This window comes from Opisthocomus hoazin, chromosome 3, assembly GCF_030867145.1.
Source record: "Opisthocomus hoazin isolate bOpiHoa1 chromosome 3, bOpiHoa1.hap1, whole genome shotgun sequence".
NCBI lineage: Eukaryota > Metazoa > Chordata > Aves > Opisthocomiformes > Opisthocomidae > Opisthocomus > Opisthocomus hoazin.
Genome location: NC_134416.1, coordinates 90966789 through 90989315, shown reverse-complemented (window position 1 = coordinate 90989315; position 22527 = coordinate 90966789). Strand labels below are relative to the sequence as shown.

At 41.8% G+C, this 22527-nt stretch overlaps 1 protein-coding gene across 5 annotated transcripts in view; it reads left to right on the top strand.

Annotated features, from left to right (window-relative positions):
- ATP9B (ATPase phospholipid transporting 9B (putative)) overlaps positions 1-22527 on the top strand; it is a 190851-nt gene that overhangs the window by 75198 nt on the left and 93126 nt on the right. For all 5 annotated transcript variants that reach the window (XR_012763527.1, XR_012763526.1, XR_012763525.1 and 2 more), the window contains exons 8-10: positions 3806-3900; positions 12852-12932; positions 22203-22278. Coding sequence is in view for 2 of the 5 variants with exons in the window: in XM_075417049.1 (XP_075273164.1) it covers positions 3806-3900; positions 12852-12932; positions 22203-22278 (252 nt within the window). In the remaining 3 variants the exon portion in view is untranslated. The remainder of the gene's footprint in view (positions 1-3805; positions 3901-12851; positions 12933-22202; positions 22279-22527) is intronic.

Sequence of the window (22527 nt, the reverse complement as noted above, 5' to 3'; positions counted from 1 at the left end):
TGTTCACTCATAGATACCCTTTCTTCATGTATTGCCTTTTAGATTCAAAGCTTCTAGCACGTTGTCTTCTTGTCTGTGTAAGAAGACTCAAACCTGGATAAAGTCCTTTGCCAGTGTTTCCTTCAGTTTAATTGCCACCATATCACTTCTAGTGATGGGACTGCTTTGTTAGTTTTTATTGGGATGGTTGAAATATAGAAGGAATTATGGGTATATACGCATGTATGTTTACACACATTGTCTAAAATTTACAAATAACTAGAAAAATCTATTTTTATTTCATGCCCATGGCACACAGTAACAATAGTGTATACAGTTGCTGGGCTGTAGCATAACAGAAGGTGTAATTATTACTTCAGAAATATTTAAGCTTTCTTTAGTGTAGCAATTGTGAAGAGTATTGCTGAAGTTGTAACACCCTTTTTAAAGGCTTCAAACTAGATGGACATTATTACTAACTGTAAATGTTTTTAAGAGATTTGCAATGTTTGTGCACAGTCTTTTTTGAATTTTACATTAGCAACCTATGTAATATTCCAGATTTGGTGATATCCATCAAGCTAGTTACTGGCTCTGCACTGGTCTTAATTTTCTTTTTCTTCAATACTAGTCTTCTGTCTGTAAAGCATGCTGATTCTCTGCAGTACGTATTTGTCTGTTTCCGGACCCTCCCTCGAATCTGAAGTACTGCGCATGTGTTAACAGGGTTCTTTAGCTTTGGATCCTTGACAATTTACAGGTGATTTAAAATTATTTCTTTCATAGAATCGTAGAATGCTTTGGGTTGGAAGGGACCTTTAGAGGTCATCTAGCCCAACCCCCCTGCAGTGAGCGGGGACATCTTCAACTAGACCTGGCTGCTCAGAACCCCATCCAACCTGGCCTTGAATGTAACCAGGCATGGGGCCTCCACTGCCTCTCTGGGCAACTTGTTCCAGTGTTTCACCACCCTCGTTGTAAAAAATTTCATCCTTATATCCAGTCTAAATCTACCCTCCCTCAGTTTAAAGCCATTGCTCCTTGTCCTACCGCAACAAACCCTGCTGAAAAGTATTTTCCCCATCTTTCCTAGAGGCCCCTTTCAGGTACTGGAAGGCTGCTGTAAGGTCTGCCCAGAGCCTGCTCTTCTGCAGGCTGAACAGCCCCAGCTCTCTCAGCCTTTCCTCACAGGAGAGATGCTCCAGCCCTCTGATCATCTTTGTGGCCCTGCCCTGGACCCGCTCCAACAGGTCCATGTCCTCCTTGTGCTGAGGGCTCCAGAGCTGGACGCAGGACTCCAGGTGGGGTCTTGCCAGAGCGGAGAAGAGGGGCAGAATCACCTCCCTCACCCTGCTGGCCATGCTGCTTTTGATGCAGCCCAGGATACTGTTGGCCTTCTGGGCTGTGAGCACACATTGCTGGCTCATGTCAAGCTTTTCATACACCAGTATCCGCAAGTCCTCCTCCTCAGGGCTGCTCTTAATCCCTTCATCCCCCAGGCTGTATTGATACCTGGGGTTTCCCTGACCCAGGTGTAGGACCTTTAACTTGGCCTTGTTGAACCTCATGAGGTTCACACAGGCCCACTTCCCAAGCTTGTCCAGGTGCCTCTGGATGGTGTCCCAACCCTCATGCGTGTCAACCACACCACTCAGCTTGGTGTCATAGAATCACAGAATAGTAGGGGTTGGAAGGGACCTCTGTGGGTCATCTAGTCCAACCCCCCTGCTGAAGCAGGGTCACCTACAGCAGGCTGCACAGGACCTTGTCCAGGCGGGTCTTGAATATCTCCAGAGAAGGAGACTCCACAACCTCCCTGGGCAGCCTGTTCCACCAGCTCCGTCACCCTCAGAGGGAAGAAGTTCTTCCTCATGTTCAGCTGGAACTTCCTCTGCTTCAGTTTGTGCCCGTTGCCCCTTGTCCTGTCACTGGGCACCACTGAAAAGAGCTTGGCCCCATCCTCCTGACACCCACCCTTCAGATATTTATAAGCATTTATTAGGTCGCAGCCTTCTCTTCTTCAGGCTGAACAAGCCCAGCTCCCTCAGCCTCTCCTCGTAGCAGAGATGTTCCAGTCCCCTCATCATCCTTGTAGCCCTCCGCTGGACTCTCTCCAGTAGCTCTTCATCTTTCTTGAACTGGGGAGCCCAGAACTGGACACAGTACTCCAGATGGGGCCTCACCAGGGCAGTGTAGAGGGGAAGGAGAACCTCCCTCGTCCTGCTGGCCACACTCTTCTTGATGCACCCTAGGATCCCAATGGCTTTCTTGGCAGCCAGGGCACACTGCTGGCTCATGGTTAACCTGTCGTCCACCAGGACACCCAGGTCCCTCTCCGCAGAGCTGCTCTCCAGCAGGTCCGTCCCAAGCCTGTACTGGTGCATGGGGTTGTTCCTCCCCAGGTGCAGGACACGCTGCATTTGCCTTTGTGAACCTCATCAGGTTCCTCTCTGCCCAGCTTTCCAGCCTATCCAGGTCACGCTGAATGGCAGCACAGCCTTCCGGTGTGTCTACCACACCTCCTAGTTTGGTGTCATCAGCAAACTTGCTGAGGGTACATTCTAACTCTTCATCCAGGTCGTTGATGAAGAAGTTAAACAAGACTGGGCCCAGTACTGACCCCTGGGGGACACCACTTGTCACCAGCCTCCAACTAGACTCAGCGCCGCTGATGACAACCCTCTGAGTTCTGCCATTCAGCCAGTTCTCTATCCACTTCACTGACCACTCATCCAGCCCACACTTCCTCAGCTTCCCTAGGAGGATATCATGGGAGACTGTGTCGAAAGCCTTGCTGAAGTCCAGGTAGACAACATCCACGGCTCTCCCTTCGTCTACCCAGCCAGTCATGTCATCGTAGAAAGCTATTAGATTGGTCAGGCATGATTTCCCCTTGGTGAATCCATGCTGACTACTCCTGATAACCTTCTTTTCTTCCACTTGCTTGATGATGGCCTCCAGGATAAGCTGCTCCATCACCTTTCCCGGGATGGAGGTGAGGCTGACCGGCCTGTAGTTCCCTGGGTCCTCCTATTGAAACAGTGTCATCTGCAAACTTGCTGAGGGTGCACTTGATCTCGCTGTCTAAGTCAATGAAGAAATGTGGAAACAGCACCGGTCCCAGTGTGGACCCCTGAGGGACACCACTTGCCACCGGCATCCATTTGGACATCGAGCTGTTGACCACTACCCTCTTGCTGCGACCTTCCAACCAATTCCTGAGCCACCGAACAGTCCACCCATCAAATCCGTATTTCTCCAATTTAGAGAGAAGGATTATTTTTCAAGTAGAATACATTGGGACCCATATTGTTTTGAATGGTGTGCATGTTCAGGATTTATTTTAAAAGATTTTTTCAGAGAAGGCAACAAGACTATAAGCAGTGGAAGCTGTGATGTGTCATACCAGCAAAGAGACAAAAATTGCAGGCATCAGTTCATTATTCTATTGTGTTGGAATTGTACAAGTGACACAATCCTGAAAGAAAAAAAATAAACGTATTTCAGCTTCAGCCAGTGGCATTGTATCTCTTGCTGATAACATCTGGAAACTATTAAGAAATCTGTAAAATAAGATTCCTCCCTGCCCATTCATAAACAGGCATATTGTTAATTTTATCAGAAAAATTGTGCAAATGTGTGGTATCTGGAGCATTCCTGGAAGAAAGCACACAGACATTCCAAAATATGGATCCTTTTATATGTAGCACATTTATTTAAAAATGGTTGTAAATTGCTTTATTTTCACTCTTCTACTTTTTTTTTTTAACCCAAACTGAATTTTTGAAATCTAAAACATAGTTTGATGTCTCTCTATAACTTCAAGGTTCGTGTTTCATTCGAACTGACCAGCTAGATGGAGAAACAGACTGGAAACTGAAGGTTGCTGTCAGCTGCACGCAAAGATTGCCAGCTTTGGGGGTAAGCGTTTTATCTGTTTGCTTTTAAGTTATCTTCCATATATACATATACATGTTACCTAAAAGATTGTTACAATTATTGTAAGTATTGGAAAATATCTGTTACCACAGTCTTAGTTTTTGCAGTAAATAGGAGGTAGATATTCCACTGAATGCTGAATGAGAAGTTGGTTATGCAAATGTTCTTGGTTTTACATTGAAAAGAAACTGAGTACTGAATTTTTGTCTTTGAACTTGGTGGTTCTCATTGTGGTCCTGACTGAGATCCATACTCTGCAGAAGTGTATCACAGTTGTAGTGTTTTCAACCAAGTGTTGTACTGCAAGCGCAAGGCATTCTTGCCTCAGGAACCGTTGCTTTAATTACTGGCTTGTAAGCTTGGGAAACAGCAGCCTGCTCTTAGAAGGTAAAGTGCTTTTTGTTGGCTGGACTGACTAGGTGCAATGTGCAAGTTCTTGCAAGGTGGGCTCTCTAAGAGCTGCCTGAATGTATGTATTTCTTGAGTGCATATGTGTCCTGTCATGAGTAGCACTATTAAAACAGTGAAAAAGGGCACCTGTGTGTATGGATATACTCCAAATATACATGTATCTACAAAACTGTATGTAGAATTTTATGAATGTCTTTTAATGAGAAGCTGAATTGTGTCCCTTGTACTGGGGAAGCTTGCTGTTTTACAGGAGAGTTTGCTTTGTATGAAGAGACTTGCTATGAAAACATATTCAAGTTACAAGCCTGTGGAAATTTACCTGTCCAGAATTTCTGGTGTTTTAACCCTAAATCCTTTAGGTGTTTTATTAAAGGCAAACATACCTTAAAAGGACTGTTATGTGCCATCTCAATAGAAAAAGTAAGCATTAGATTAATCTGCCAGATTTTAGCAGGATTTCTGCAGTTATTCTTCCAGAATTACAGAGTTGCTGCCACACTGAAATTAGCAAAAGGGAGAGATTTTTTTTTCCTGCATTGACAGTGCTCTGGCTACTGGCTTCATGTGTGACAGGAGGAGGAAAAAATAGTTAGGTTTGAATTTAGGGGCTTGGGAACAAGGCATGGAGCTGAAGTTTTGTCGTGCCAGACAGAGATGCCAAGTCGGATTCTGGTGCAAGAACGGACTTTAACAAGTATTCTGTAACCTGCAGTTGAACTTAGTGTTTGTAATAATGCCTATCCTATAGGTTTTTACCATTTACTCATTGGCCTGTCTTGTTTTCTCATTAAAAAAAAATGTCCACATTTGAGGCAGATGCATGCATTTGACTAAAATGCAGTCAATTTTTTATCTTGCTTTGATTTTTTTTTTTTTTTGTCATTACTGCTTTTCAGGTGGTTACAACTGTGTCCAACTTCATTATTATTTTTTATTTCTCTTTTGTTTTGGAAGCATCACTGATTGCACTCAGCAAATACAACTTTTTGTGCAGAGCACTGCCTCTGAGTTCTGTTTGCTGGTGACAGTTTCAGTGTTCTGAACTTTGGTGTTCTGAGGCTAATGAAATCTGGAGTAAATTCACAGTGCAAAGGTTTCTCTACACTGTTTTGGAAAATAAAAGAAAAACTTTAAGTTACCTGTTCTATTTTAAAAAAAACAAACCCACAAATCTGTGTCTGAAGATTTCCCTTCTTGCTAGGAGGAAATAGACCTGACAGAGCAGGGAATTGTTGTACAATAACTTTTATGTTCTTTATTACTGATAACTGATTTTTTTTTTTTAGACTTGATGAATTGTTAAGCTTCTATAGAGACAGCATAAAATGATGCTTAAACCTGTGCATTTGATTTGAAAGATGTAAATGTTTGTGTTGTAGTTGTTTACAGTGGAAAATAAATCAGAAATGGCTGAATTTGGGGAGTCTGCATTTGAATGGCAGGACATGCAGCTTTGTTCAGAAGTGAAGGTTTGCTGCAGGTGGTGGTGGTTTGGGGCATGTAGAGGAGGGAAGGGCAAGGAATCACCAAGCAATTATTCATGAGTCTTGGAAAGAGTGTAGGAGAGTCAACTGTACAACACAGTAACCATTTCTTCCTTAGTTGTTTCCACTTGCTGCTATTAACCTACCTCTGACTGATCTGTGCTTCTTTCAAGGTTTTTGTATTCTCCATCTTCCTGAGCTGTAGGTGACAACCTGAGTTGTGTCATCAGGTGCGGTTGTGTACACTTAAACCTTCCCTGGCTACCAGCAGCAAATGGAAGCCACCAAGCAGTTGATATGCCTCTACCCTTTCTCGCATCACGCAGTTACTGGTGGTTAACCACGCTAGCCAAGACTTTGTCTGCTGATATGTCATCCTGAAGTAACTGGCACTGGGTATAATACTTCCTGCCAACTAAATCAAACTGTCTCCCAGTTTCCATACTGTGCGGTTTGGTCGCACCATTGACACTTGGTGGTTCTTTAATGAGATCATTTTAGATGGCTGCTTCCCAGCTGGTCTCAGACTGTTTGCAGTGGTTATGTCATATATCTGCTTCACTCTGGAGCCCCATCTGTCTCTGAAATGTTTTGGGGAAATGGTAGCCTAATGTGCCCAAATGTAAATACTTTTCAGGGGATCCCCACATCCATCGCAGAAGATGATGCTCAGCACACATCGAGGAAGGCTGTTCCCATTCCTGTGCAAAGCATATTGGTACCTCTTTCATTTCCGCAAAGACATTTTTACCTTTGTGGGGATGGCGATAATATGCAGAGTATCAGGCATCTGAACAAACTCTGTGGATGGACAACTTCCTGAGATTAGTATGAACCTCTAAGCAAGCCGTGAATTTCAAACTAACGAAAGACAGCATTATGGAATTATTCTATTCTAAGCCTAATTCTTGCAGTTCCTAGTAGAGTCATAAGCTGTATCTCTCTATAGGCCCTACATTTATTCATTTTTTTTAAAGTTAAATTAAAATGCAGTAGGCAGAGGTATTTCTTTGTAGTTACGCTAACATAATGGTTTTGGAAAAAAGAGTAAAAATAGGATACATGCTTTAAACATGTAAGGATAGTGTTTGGCACTCTTTGAAACTTTACACCCAGCTTATCTAAAAAGGGATGCTTGAAATACGTAGTGGAGGTCTTATTAACAAATGGTATTCAAGGTCTCCTTCACAAGCAGTGGAAAAAAATGTGAAGCAACTTCATTGAAAGTCAGGATCATTTGAGAAACCCATTTTAAATAGACTCTTTGTCACCCTAGGCTTCTACAGGATCCTCTGCTGCTGAAAATTTCTCTTAATAAAACTGAAAAACTAGGCAAGCTGCTCTCCAGATACTAACCTGAAAAGGGCTGTTGCTTTGCCAAACACCCCTATGCTTTGTGTCGGCTCCTGAGTGGAGGGATCGCCATTTCACAGCGACAGTCTCGCTCACCCCTACGATGGCATGACTGGCTGGGTAGATGAGGGGAGAGCCGTGGATGTTGTCTACCTGGACTTCAGCAAGGCTTTCGACACAGTCTCCCATGATATCCTCCTAGGGAAGCTGAGGAAGTGTGGGCTGGATGAGTGGTCAGTGAAGTGGATAGAGAACTGGCTGAATGGCAGAACTCAGAGGGTTGTTGTCAGCAGCGCTGAGTCTAGTTGGAGGCCGGTAACTAGTGGTGTCCCTCAGGGGTCAGTACTGGGCCCAGTCTTGTTCAACTTCTTCATCAACGACCTGGATGAAGAGTTAGAATGTACCCTCAGGAAGTTTGCTGATGACACATAACTGGGAGGAGTGGTGGATACACCAGAAGACTGTGCTGCCATTCAACAAGATCTGGACAGGCTGGAGAGTTGGGTGCAGAGCAATCTCATGAAGTTCAACACGGGCAAGTGCAGGGTCCTGCACCTGGGGAGGAACAACCCCATGCACCAGTACAGGCTTGGGGCAGACCTGCTGGAGAGCAGCTCTGCGGAGAGGGACCTGGGTGTCCTGGTGGACAGGTTGACCATGAGCCAGTAGTGTGTCCTGGTTGCCAAGAAGGCCAGTGGGATCCTGGGGTGCATTAGGAGGAGTGTGGCCAGCAGGTCCAGGGAGATTCTCCTTCCCCTCTGCTCTGCCCTGGTGAGGCCCCATCTGGAGTACTGTGTCCAGTTCTGGGCTCCCCACTTCAAGAAAGATGAGGAGCTACTGGAGAGAGTCCAGCGGAGGGCTACGAGGGTGATGAGGGGACTGGAGTATCTGTCCTATGAGGAAAGGCTGAGGGAGCTGGGCTTGTTCAGCCTGAAGAAGAGAAGGCTGAAAGGGGACCTTATAAATGCTTATAAATAACCGAAGGATGGGTGTCAGGAGGACGGGGCCAGACTCTTTCTAGTGGTGCCCAGCGACAGGACAAGGGGCAATGGGCACAAACTGAAGCAGAGGAAGTTCCATCTGAACATGAGGAAGAACTTCTTCCCTCTGAGGGTGACGGAGCTGGTGGAACAGGCTGCCCAGGGAGGCTGTGGAGTCTCCTTCTCTGGAGATATTGAAGACTCGCCTGGACGCGGTGCTGTGCAGCCTGCTGTAGGTGACCCTGCTTCAGCAGGGGGGTTGGACTAGATGACCCACAGAGGTCCCTTCCAACCCCGACCATTCTGTGTGATTCTGTGTCTAACAGGGGAGGTGCTTTTCGGGAGGCTTCAAACTACCTGTCGGGGCCTGAAGCAGCCCGGCAAAGGGCCGTGCTGTGTGTCCGCGGCCGGGGCTCCGCTGCGGCCTGCTGCCCTCCCCGGGATGCTGCAGGGGGGCCGGGCGGGGACCCGTCCTCCCGCGCCAGGATCTGCTGGCCCCGTTTGCCCCCGCCACGATCGCTGGGGTGAAAGGAAGGCGCAGCAGGGAGCACCCCTCGGAATGCCTGGCCTCGAGGAGCTCTGGAATGGGAGCCCTCCCGGCCGCCGGGTCACTCGTACCGCGGCCCGACCGCGGGTCTCCCCGCGCCCCCGTTCCGGGGCCGTGCCGTGAGGGCGCCGCCTGCTGGGCGGCCGCGGGCACAGCGGCGGGGGCGTGCTGCGCGGCGGGGCGCGGAGCCGGCCGAGGGTGGGCTGGAAGGCGCGGTGCGGGGAGCGGGGGGGGGTGGGGCACGGTACACCCGGTGCCTGCCCCGCGTCTCTGCCCCCTGTGCGGCCGGAGCCGCGCTGTGCCCGCCCTGACCGCCGCCACAGCCGGAGCGCCCCGAGCCGCAGCCTCTCAGAGCTCTGCCTGAAGAGCTGCGGGCACCGTCGCGGCCGCCGGTGCAGGTTGTGTTGCCTTCCTGAAGCACTTAACGCGATCGGAGAATTAAAATGTCAGCGAGACGCTTGATGGCGGCTGAGCAGCGAGTGCTGTAACGCCTGGGTTAAGTTTCTTGCGCGGGTGGGGCGGTCCTTCGGGCCGTCCGCGTCTGAGGCGTTCTTCGCTAGCCTGGGTGGTCAGCTGGGTTCGTTAGCAGCAAGGAGGTCGCTGTAATTTCCAATAAATGGCGACTTGCTGATTGATATCAGAAGATCCATACAGCAGTAAACAATACCATTTACATTTAATTAGTTGTATTGAACCAAAGGCGCTTTTATTTGTAATGAAGTGCATGTTATGGTTAAGAATGTATTTTAATGATCTTTAAGTAAGGTGAACAAATGTTGCCCTTGACCTAGGAGAGGAGGGTTTTCTATGTTATTGATAACTTTGCGATGATTTTTAAATTGTGAGATGCAAAAGAGAACATTTTCATTATTGTGCCGTCATCAATTTCCTGACTTTCAGTGTAGAAGGATGAAATGCTTTTTTCTAAATTACTATTTTCAACTATGAGATAATTAAATGCGTGTAAAAATGGTTTTAATCTCATATACTGTTGTAGAAAGACAATTTTTGTTGCTTGAGATTCAAGTCTTTCATATAGTTTCTTTAATCTAGAACTGTTACAATCCCCCTACCCAAGTGTTGCTGTTTTTTTTTTTTCTTGAGTAAGAAGATAACTGAGGTCATTTGCCCTCGCTGTTTCCTAAAAGCAACGTAATTTTAGGTCTAGAATACTGTTTCCATTTAACATTTCAGTAGAACTGTTTGGCATCAGTGAACCAGTTCAAAGCTTATAATATGAAAATAGTTCTTTACTGAAGCTGAATTTTACAAAGATCAAGTCCCTCATTAGTTAAATCATTAATAAAAAGTAGTTTATGTTCTGTTTTGGCTTTTTTTAATATAATTAAATCCTTTGTTTAAGGTGATTTCCTTTCTCTCTGCTTTTATGTAGGGATAAGCAATGATATAACCTAACCCGGTAAACTTTTTTTGCTCAGTGAGCAGAAGTTGTATTTACATGCGGTGTTGTGTACAGATCTTGATGTCTTCTTGTTAAATTCACCTTTGTGACATCTTCCAAGAAACTGAGATGCAAAAGGTACAGCTTCTGCTGCTGGGAAAGCAGCGCTGGGTGAAGGACCATCTTTGTACTCTTACAGTAACCTTTATTGTTGGCTGCGGTTCATATGTAATCTGTCTTCTATAACTGCATTATTCTTTGAATTTCTCTTTCTTTCGCTTGTGTTATGAAACTTCAGTTACTGTATTTTATTGGCCTGAAGATGATGTCCATTTGGAGTACAGAGCATTGGGCTACAGGAGAAAAAAAGTCCTTATCCCTTTTCTTTAGCCTAATAATGAAAAAAATACTTCAGAAAGCTACTGAGCATGTGTAATATGCTTGCATGTCTTTTTTTTCTGCTACTCATGAATGAAATGAACTACCACCTTGGATTTCTCTCAGAGCACCGTGGTTTTCTGGTTTTAGGGAAAAACATGCACTTTCGGAATGCTCTTCTGGTTCTAGTTTGTGGCATGCCAGAGTAATGCCACAGATGTGTAGCGAATGTGCAGGTCTCAGTTTTTCAGAAAGAGAAGTGAGTGTGCTTCGAAGTTGAAATTAAGAAAATAAGAAAACATGAAAGTTTAGGTGCCAGATCAGAAATGCAAAAGGAGAACTAAAACATAAAAAGAAAAGACACCAAAGGAATGTGGTAGAAATTTTTACGTTTAAAATGTAACAAAGGAGACCCCTTTCAGTAGAAGAAAGTAGAAAGATTAGAAACCAGGAAGATATATTACTGTACAAATGCCAGTATACTTAAAAAGTTGGGTATTTCTGCTTCCTTGTATTCTAATGTTGCTTCCCACTACAACATTCCTTGAAAAGAGAGAAGTTCTTGGTTGATGCATTTCACTAGCAGTTTTTATTGTGCATAGGAGTATGTGTGTGGTATTAGTTTTCTGCTGTGCTATCCGCTACTAAGAGACTCTGTATTTTTCTTTGCATAATGAAGTGCATAATAGCCTGGATTAGCTAAATTGTAGGTGATAACAGGTTGGAAAGAAGTGAGTGATGAAGATATAGGACACCACACGAGTATTAGTTTCATATGAATTATTTCTCGTGAACCCGATGAAAGTAGGTTGGAAGAACAAGGATGCAATGAGTGAACGTCATGTGAAAGACTGCAATAAATGGCTAACGGTTTAAGATAAAGATAATTTGTGAGAGTAATGTTTGGATTTGATTCAAGTTCTAAACAGCATATGAAATACAAAGTTGTTTTTTTGCAAGGTATGAAGTGAGAGATTTCTTCAGAATATAAATAGAAATAAAAATTCATTATTTATAGAGCTACGCAGTTTTAAACTGAAGTCAGACATGTTTGATAAATGTACAATAGATTTAAATCATTCATTTTGATCTGGAAAAGTGGAAAAAAGATGTTTTTCAAAAATCTGTAGCCATTTTATTGGAGAAACAAAAGGATACAAGTGTGTCAGATTTTAAGACATCAACAGAGATTGCAAGATTCATCCAGTAATAACCCAAATAGTTAGGCAGTGCCTACGGTGCGAAGGTAGACACTCTTGCATTTCGTCAGAGGTTATGATTCTTAAATCAGCTGGGATTTAGTATCAAGCATCTTCTCCTCTTGAGAGTAGAAATTGGATCGTGGATCCATAATGAGTGGTATACTTGTGTTGAAATCTCTTAGCTGCTGTTGGTCCCGACCATCTAAAAAGCACCAGGAGGTTTGCTTTTCTGATGAGAAGAAAGTCCTTTGTATCAGGTCTTTAACAATTATTCTGTGGTATTCTTTCTGTGGGAGGTGGGTGTTTCAGAAGAGTTATCTGTTTAAATAATTGTTTCAGAATTTTAAGGTGATCCTCCCTGGGTCTTAAGGGACATCAGATTTTTTTTTTTCCCTTTCCCTCTTTGTACCGTACCACCATCTATTTGTAGAGCCTGCTCCTGTACTATCTTATTCTCTTAGCGTGCAGTACTTCTTACTGTAGTATCTTATTCTTACTGTCGTCTCTTGCTTTTTCAGGTTTTAGGGCAGGAATGTGCATGGGCTATTTGCTGTCACAAGTGGTACTACCACCTGTATTAGACCTAATTTTATCAGACTAGTTTAGTGTTATCCCTGACTTTCAAGCATTTGAGGAATCCTGTTGATGTATCCAGGCTCTCTTGAAGTGGATGGGGTTTTCTCATGGGTTGACTGCAGATGTGCTTGAGCATTTAAGAGAACTGGAATCAAATTCATTGTTTCCTCTTGTATTCAGTTGACTTTCTCCTTGCTGGAGAAGTATTTTGTTTCCAGTTTCATTAAAAATAAAAACAAAACAAAAACCATTTTATTTTTAAAGGAACAGATATATGGAAAATATTTTAAGATTATACTATTATAAATTAAAATGGGGCTGTTAAGAGAAAGTAAATTAGATACATTTGTAACATGAGTTAGAATTTTTAAAACCGTTTAGTGTTTGAACTGTCAACGCATTTAGAGTATCATCTTGCATCTGGTTCCTTTCTAGCAAGATGTACTGAAAAAACAGCATGTTTCTTGGTTGAGTAAAAATTTCATGAACTTAACTTGGGATGGGTGGAGGAGGTCATAATCGGGAGCCTGTACCACTAAAATGTCTTCAAAATATGTGATTAAATTTAAGTAATAATAAATACATTAATCTGTTTTACAGGATCTCTTTTCAATCAATGCTTATGTTTATGCCCAGAAGCCACAGCTGGATATTCACAGTTTCGAGGGTACCTTCACACGGGTAAGTAGTGTATGTAAATCCAGTTCTACTTCTCTCATCCATTTCTCATTGTAAGTGAAACCTATACTTAGTGTCAGTTGTATCAGATCTCTCCTTAGCTTTACAGCAGTATTTTTTTCCATGTTCCTGCCATGGCAATACTTAATATAAAAGATATCGTGGTAAATATGTATTGCAGAAAGCTAATACAAAGAGAATATCTGAAAAAAGCAGGCTCCAAGAATTGGATATTTGTTCACATCAATATAATCTTTTTATATGAAACCATTTGTAGAGTAGCATATATTATTTGTCTCCAGGCATCTAATGTATTTTTCCTGTAAGTCAAAAAAGTGGCAAGTTGAATATATTCAGTAGCCTGACACAATGCAACTGCTAGTTTATGTGCAATAGAAATGTACCTTGTTTACCAGCGTTTCTGTTCAAGGGAAAGCTAGTACTTCCAAAGTTAAGTTATCTCAAAATGTAAGATAAAACTAAAAACTACTTATGGGGGCCTTATTAAATCTCTTTTGCAGCTATAATTATATGCAAAACTGAATATGATAATAACAGTGCAATAATTTCTGTGACTACTTTTTTCTGTTATTTTCAAAAGGTGACCTGATAAAGTTAAGCCTTCAAAGCAGGGTGTCCTAATAGGTAGTAAAATTTTTTAATTGCTTTACAGATTTGTATCATTGTATTAGCAGATATAGTGATTGTTTTGCCTTTTTTTAGCCAAACTCAGTGTTAGTAGACTCATTCCTCTTGATAGTTTGTTTCTAAAATAATTTGAGATAATTAACTACTATGGAGGTCAAGAGAAGGCTTTTTTACCCAAGTGGCTCAAATTGGTAATAGATTTTGTTCAGTAATTGGAATTCCAGATCACAATTCTGAGTACACTGATGAATGAGATGTTGCAGGTGTTGGCTCTCTAAGAGCAATTTATACTAGTTATATAGTTCATGCTGCCTACAAAGTACATGTCACTTGCCCACACCTTCTAAAGCTGTAAGCAGCAATGTTTACTTAAACATTGTATTGACCAATTGTCCGAATGAAACTTCTATTAACAGCTGTAAAATTCATGTTATTCCTGTCCCAGTGGCTAGGTGTATACTTTTCTAAATACAAATTGAATTCCTCAGAGCCTTTTTAGCAACTCTGGTACGTGTAATTGAGGCATTGGGGAAATCATCGCTAACCAGTTGCTCCCCATTGTGGGTTCTGTTTGTGCGTGTAATGAGAGCTGTATGATTCGAGCATCCCCGATATGTATAAATAACCCTGGTGCATTTTATGCTTTCAGGTTTACATATGCGTTGTTTGGACTGCTTCAGCAGGGAGGGCAGTTTAAACTGAACTTGGGTGTGCATGCACCTGAGGGCAGTGCCCTCAGATTTGGTTCACAGTGGATCACGCTATAGATGTTTTCAGAAGATTTGGGGGGTTTTTTGTTTACTGTGTACCTTCTGCGTAGTGAAATGTTGTTTGAGGACACTTGTTTACTGATTTATCTTTCTACTTCTGCTGTGAGCCCCTGCTTCTTACACTATATCAGTTTTTGCATCTAATTTCTGTTTTACGTTCAAGTAAAAAAAATAAGCGTGCTTAGTGATGCTAATGCATACATTTTTCCTACTTAAGCATCAATGTTCAAAGAATTCTTGCAAGGGTAGGTTGACAGGGTAATAGCACATTGATTTTCCTTTTCTTTTTTTTTCCCCCCATTATGAAGACAGAGTGCTAACGATGTAGAAGACAAACTTAGCATGACCATAAAATAAAACAAAACAAACTTAGGTGCGCAGCTCTGGAGTTTTTATGAGAGAACAACTTCTCGTAAGTACTTCTGTGTGAGAAATACATCCACAGCAAACCTGATAGCTGCCAGAAGATACCTTTGGCGGTATACCTGAATAACCATGTCAGGAGGAGTTAAGGCTCTGCTGTGCTCTACTGATGTCTGCCTGCTTCACATGAAGTCATTTTCTGTTATCCAGCATGGATTTTCGTGCGCTATATGCAGTCAGTGCATGAAAGTGAGTGTGTGGCCTTGCATGGGCATGTGGGAAGGATTATGTCTGGCCCTTAAGTAGTGGCATAAGTTGATTCCTCTCCTCCTCTCCCCTCTTCTGGACATCCTACCAAGAAACAGTAGATGAGCTAAATTAGTGTTGTGTGAAAATGTGTGAGATTGTTTTATTTGTTCTCAGGGCATCATTCAGGTCTTGGCTGAGCTTGTTTTGAATTAGTGATGCACAGAACAGGAATTTACACTGACTTAACTACTAGAGTTTCTCTTCTGTCTGATGCTTCTGTGTAGGCTTGATAAATTAGGAAGCTGTTTCATCAATTCTGAAAAAGCATGTGAAAAACACGTGTCTGTAGAAAGAGAATAAAAGGGAGCCGTACCTATTAAAGCAACTTTTACCAGATGGAGCCCAAAGAGTACTCCAGAGCATTACATCCAGTGTGTACTGGCGTGACCACTATTATTCACCTTTTGCTTACAGTTTCTGTGCAGAATCATGGAGATTCTTTCTTCTGCTTTTGACTTTGGCTGGTTTTTGTTTAAATTTGGGTCCTTCTTCCACTATTTCCTTAAGAATCTTTTCCTTTAATTTCTCCTATATTGCAGCTCTGTGCTGTCATCTCAGTCTCTTCATTTACTTTGGGAATATGGCTAAATCTTACTTTTTTTATTCCAGTAGAAATGTCAGAGCGCTTCCTTTGAGTTTTGTTCATCTGCTGTAATAAACTTTTTTTTTCCTATGATGGAGAACTATTTGCTGTTCTTTTTTCCAATATAGCACCTTCACAGAATCACAGAATCACAGAATAGTAGGGGTTGGAAGGGACCTCTGTGGGTCATCTAGTCCAACCCCCCTGCCGAAGCAGGGTCACCTAGAGCAGGCTGCACAGGACAGTGTCCAGGCGGGTCTTGAATATCTCCAGAGAAGGAGACTCCACAACCTCCCTGGGCAGCCTGTTCCAGTGCTCCGTCACCCTCAGAGGGAAGAAGTTCCTCCTCATGTTCAGACGGAAATTGCTTAAGCGATCCCTCACACAGTCCTCCTCAACCAAGGGAAAGTCGTCCTCTTTGTAGGCTTCTTCTTTTACCTCCGGGGCTTGGGATTCCTGAGGGCCTGCCTTGGCACTGAAGACTGAAGCAAAGAAGGCATTCAGTAGCTCTGCCTTCTCCGCATCCTCCGTCACCAGGACACCCACCTCATTCAGCAGCGGCCCCACGTTGTCCCTAGCCTTCCTTTTGCTGCTGATGTAGTTGAAGAAGCCCTTCTTGTTGTTTTTGACATCCCTTCCCAGCTTCAATTCCAGGTGAGCCTTGGCCTTCCTCGTCGCATCCCTGCATGCTCTCACCACGTTTCTGTACTCTTCCCAAGTGGCCTGTCCCTCTTTCCACATTCCGACATTCCTTGTCGGCTGTTTAAAAAAAAACACCTTGATGCAAAATGTGTTGCATATAGCTGTTGGTACATTGGAAAAATACATATTGAGATGTGAGCACTGAAAATTATGTATTCATTTATGAGTAGAATCTCTGGCCTGCAGCTAATTATATAGATGTTTTCTTGGATAAGTCTTGTATTTTAGTAGAGAGAATGTTGAGTCGTCTTTTTACTTCATATTTGCTGTTAGAGAATTACCTGCCTTGAAGCAATGGTTGTGTTCACTTCAATCTGGTTTATTTTTATGTTGCCACTGAAGGAAATGGTATTATGTTTTGCAGGCACTAACAGCCATATGGACAGCCAGACTAGGGAGCTAACGTGTCCAGAACCTAATGTGACCCTGTCCGAAATACATATGCAGTAAAAGGAACATAGCAAGAATGTGGGCTTGGGGTAGGGAAGGAGTCTCAGTGATGCAACTAAAATAATGTGTATTTTTCCACTTTGCTACACAAAGTGGTGGGGATTGTTGTGCTGCATCCTGTCAGGTGGGAATAGGGCTCGAAGAGGTCAGATGGAAGTGGTACACTGGTTCATGCAAGGATTAGGTATTTAGTCTCAAAGGTCTCTGTCACCTGAAAAAAAAAATTCTAATAAATTGTAGCTTTGAAGTCTTTTAAATGATTACTTGAAATTTGTCACAATCCTTGGTCAGCTGTATTATGAATTCAGGGCTGAGAGTAGGATATATTAAATTTTTATTTCATTGCTCATCTGTTCCTTTTTCTCTACACATGCAAGAGCTACAGACTAATTTCCTAGAACAGGAGCTTAGTAGACAGTTTAAACCTCTGATCATTGCTGCACAGGATTTCAAAACCCAAGCCTGAATATGAATCTGGAGTGCAATACCGAACAGCACTATTCTGGTAATGAACTTAATCAGAATTTAAAGACCGATAAACATACAGCTGCCAAATGAAATTTAACTCAGCAGACCTGAAGCAGAAACTTCATCAGCAGGATAAAGAAACCCTTGTATGTAAAATTTCTGCTACTGGAGTGAGTGATAGGTTTCATTTACCCCAAAACATACATTGTTCTATTAGCTGTACTAGCATCAGAAAATTTGCAGAACCGTTTCTGCTTACCACAGACCCGGTCTTGTTCAGGAATCTGAGTCCTTGTCCCTTCCCTGCTTCATCTACCCCTACCATCTCTCCAAAAATAGAAATAAAAAGAATGTGAAACAGCTAAACTTGTAACCTGTAAATATACTTTTTTTTTTTCTTTTGAGTAACTTATGAGAAATGAAAAATGAGGTTAAGCTGTCATCCATTTAGTTATGGAGGTGTGTTATTTGGTAGAAATGTGAAATGAGGGAATAAAGACATGAAAGAGTCGTAATGAAATAAGCAGAAGGTAACTGATCAGCCAGACTGTTCTGCTGATGAGCATGGCATGAGTAGAAGGAGATATAGCTCATTAGATGTTTCCCTATTGTGAATGACCTAAAAGGAAGCATTTCATTAAGTCTTGCAGGTAGTCATCGCAAAAGTGATTTTTTTCTGCCTGCACTGTCAGCTCTCCATAATCACTGCAGGGCTGTTGATTTCTTCTTGAGGTATGAAAGAGTTTCATAATTCACTATGTTAAAATCTGCTGACTGAAGAATACACTAAGGCAGAAAAAAAAAAAATTCCTAGCTTAGGATACTATTCCTGACAATAGCCAGAAGCAGATTGCTGGGAAAGGGAATCAGACTAGAGTAAGGAGATGGTAATGCCTCCGCAGAAGATTCTTCTGTCTCTTAACAACTCGTGATGTGGGAACTTCTTGAGTCAGACCTGGTTTCTGTAAGTAACCTGCAATTAATTTTCCTTCTTTAAACTTACCCAGTCTCTGCGTGAACGTGTGTAACCTTTTAGCATGCGAATAGGAAGAAGTTGTACAGGTTACTTTTTTTTTTTTTTTAATGAAAAGCAATTGCCTGTTGTTTTAATCTTCCTAGCTTAATTTATGATTTCTTTCTTCTTTGGTCAGACACAGCAGTATCTGCCCTCCCTTTCTAGGTACCCATTTCATAGACGTCAGGCATGTTCCCCATTAGAGTTCGGGTTTATTTAGTCATATCTTTAGTCGTAAGACTTGGGCAAACCATGGATTTCTTTGTAGTAGCATTATTTGTTGTTGTTCTTTCTTTCTCTCCTAGTACTTCTAAGAATTTAGCTTGTTCTTTATAAGTTAGTGTCTTGGTAGATTTTTAATAATCCCAAAATGTGTTTTCTGAGCAGTCATGACAATTCCTGAGTAGTTCAGAGTTCTGAGGAGTTTTGATCAGCTTAGAGCTCATCAGTTAGTGAAGTTGGAATGTTTTCTTCCTTCCTGTGCATTGCTTTACATTTCACAGTATGGAATTTAATCTGTCCACTTTTTTATAGGATCTGTTAACCTGCAATATTACCCCACTATTAAATCGTAGATGTTTTTTCTACAATTTTTTTTTTTAAGTCTTACTTTAGCCTTATCTAAAGTCACAATTATAAAGGTATACAAAGATATGGCACCGAACATTTCTTGGAATTCTACGGCTTTTGTGTATCTCTAATTCTGTACATTAATTCTGTGCTAACGGCTAGTTAAAACACAGTGCTCATGTCAAATTTCAAATTCTTTCTTCATACTGGAATTCAACATAATGCAAAAATGGCTACCTCAGTACGATTGCAGTTTTGGTAAGTGGCAGGTGGGAAATTACCTCTTTCAGTGTTTGGAGGGATTCAGTATTTGGAGTTCCACTGTGGACAACAGGTGTTCTGTATGGAACTTCTGAGGGCAAAATATAAAACCTTTTTAATTTATTGAGACTAAATTCATCGCAAGTATGGTATTCACATCTTTGCCCTATCACTGTATGTTGATGATTGTAAAAGACTGACCCATTCATTTCCATGAGATTGCAGTGTTTGAAACCTGTGCTCACAGCCCAGAAGGCCAACTGTATCCCGGGCTGCATCAAAAGCAGCATGGCCAGCAGGGCAAGGGAGAGGATCCTGCCCCTCTGCTCTGCTCTGGTGAGACCCCACCTGGAGTCCTGAGTCCAGCTCTGGAGCCCTCAGCGCGGGAAAGACATGGACCTGTTGGAGTGGGTCCAGAGAAGGGCCACAGAAATGATCCAAGGGATCACCTCTGTTATGAGGAAACTCTGAGAGAGTTTGGGCTGTTCAGCCTGGAGAAGAGAAGGCTCCATGGGGACGTTATAGCAGCCTTCCAGTACCTGAAGAGGGCCTACAAGAAAGATGGAGAGGGATGTTTTACAAGGGCATGTAGTGATAGGGCAAGGGGAATGGCTTTAAACTAAAAGAGGGCAGATTTAGATTAGATATGAGGAAGAAATTCTTTGCCATGAGGGTGGTGAGGCACTGGCCCAGGTTGCCCAGAGAAGCTGTGGCTGCCCCCTCCCTGGAAGTGTTCAAGGCCAGGTTGGATGGGGCTTTGAGCAACCTGGTCTAGTGGAAGGTGTCCCTGCCTGAACTACGCAGAATAGTTTGTGAATGATAAGAAGTGATCAAGGTTAGCGTGTGTGTTGCTGACTGAGAACAATGCGTGCATCTTATGGCACGTTGTGTGAAATTAAGACTTTTGGTGCCTGGCTTACTGTTTGGGTTGAAAGTGGCAGCCTTCCACTCTTGTCACAAATGGCTAATCAGCACTGTTTGTATGAAAGTATGAAAGAATTTCAGGAAAGTTGTCCTGTTAGATTCAGCAGTTCTTGAAAAGCCCATGATAGGAATGAAAAAATTCAGTATCTGTTTTCAACTCACATATGGCCAGTTTATGTCATATTTCTAGCCTTGTAGAAACAGATTCTGAAACCTCCAAGTAAGTTCCATACAGAAACTTACTACTGGAAGTGGTCATGTTTAAACTTTATAGGTGTAGATGCCACTCTCTACTAACCGCTGTGACCCAAACGGCTGCAGTTAGTATTTTGACTGTATGGCTATCATCTTTCTCTGGAAAAACTAGTATTCTTGGGTAACTTCTCCTTCAACTTGTATGTCTATACACTGCTTAATTAGGCTTTCAGAAAGCTGATATAATCACAGAATCCTAATAACTCAGGAACAATCAAAAATCAAACCGGCATTATTAAGTTAGGAAAAATTAATAAAAAATTTAGGCTGTGGATGAACACTATCAAAGGCACTCATCTCAGAAATAAGTTATCTAGTGTTACAAAGATGATTGATAACTGCCACAAATGATGCTTTTTTTGAGCTAGATCAGAACACCCTTCTTGCATTTAATGTTTCAGTGATCAAGACTTCATGTGTTACTAATACTACCAATAATTTTGAATATTGCTATAGCTACTGATCCTGTTTTACCTTCAGAGAGATATTTTTGGTTCTCTGCAGCTGAATGTTCCTTGGCTTATCAGTATGAAGTACTTCTGCTGTTAGGTAGCGGTATCGTGGAATTCACTTCTGCTCTTTGCAGCACTCCCCAGCTACTGAAAATTCCTGCATAATATCATGTTACTCCATTAGAGTGGGCTTGCGGTCGCTGTTGTCTCAAACATAATGTGTTTTAATTGTTAGGAATATGGCAAATAATTCTTGCAGTATTAATTCCATAGGTAAGAATCAAAATATAATTCTCCTTTTTCTTAGTGAAATACTAATTGTATAAAACATTGATGATTCTTGACAGAATTTTTACTTCTTGTATGACTCTTGGTTCGAAACTTGTAGCTTGTGTCTTCTAGCTAATTCCATATCCTCCCTCTCTTCCCCTCTAATTGTAGCAGAATGGTTCTCTGTGCCTTTTAAACACTGATTTTGCTTCACGTAAGAGAACAAGAGCTATAGTTTCCTCGCTATGCGGGAATATTTTTCAAGTGCTCACAAAAATGTATCCAGTTAGTTTGAGATTGTTCTTTTTTAGGAACAGAGATTTCGAAGCAGCTCATCCTATGCTTGGTGGTTGTTTCAAAACAGAGGTGAAAAGTCGACATAGGTTTTGATTATTGACATTGTGTAGAATTTATTGTGCACTTTCATAGATCAGTGGTCCCCCTTTTCCTTCAAAATGTTTAGCACAATCCGTAATTCAATCAAATACACTTGATTATCCTACCTCCTAAAGTTTACTTTAGTTGTAAACAGCACATTTCACAGCTGCTAGTGAGTAACAAATCTGTACATACTCCAAATTGATTATGAGAGATGAAGTCTGTTTACAATCTGTGGACCATTATTGCTTGGGAGGAGAGAGGGGAGGGAAAAAAGAAAAGTTTTAAATAATCATGACAGCAATTTTCTGTTGAAAGTATTTTCCTATTGGATGTGTTTTGTAGGTACGTGGTAAGACAACACAGGTGTGCATTTCTTTTTAAAAATCTAAACATTCTTCCCTGATGTTGATGTGATGTCGCGTGGGTTGCAAAATGATGATGACCATAACTTATTGTATGAGCTATAGATGATTTAAATGTCATTGAGAGCAGGATATTAATTTTTGGTCGTTAGTGTTCATAACTCACTTTAAGTGCTGAGTATAGCAAACTGTTCTGCAGTTTGATACATCTGAGGAAAAGACTGTGTCCCTTTTAAAACACTATTGACTTTAGTTCTTTGACTAGAATTGAGTTTAAGTAATATGAACTTTAGTCAGTATTTCACTTTCTGGAAAGTTATTCTTGTGTGTGTATACAGACAAATAAAGAATGTGCAATGAATACTGTTGTACAGAGACTGACACAATGATGCAGAGATCCTGTGCAAGTTATTCAGATGGTTTGACATTGTTCTTAACTATGACTATTTGTGATGTTGATTCACCTATTTGCTGTTCATGTTTTTAACAGGAAGACAGTGATCCAGCGGTTCATGAAAGCCTAAGCATAGAAAATACGTTATGGGCAAGCACTGTTGTTGCTTCTGGTAAGGGTTGCAATAGCAAAGCTGATAATGTATCTGAAAACTTTTGTGGAAGTATATCTTTATTTTTACAAAGTGAAATATTAATGAATTTTGAAAATTTTATTGTCTTCCAGGGTATTAATAGCTCTCGCTCCTATTGTCTGCCTTCCCATTGGTTTCGTGATGCTACTCACAATATTTGCATATCTTTTAATCCTCCTTAATAGTTCTTTTTTTTTTTTTGCTTAAATTTTGCTGTTTTGTTAGTCC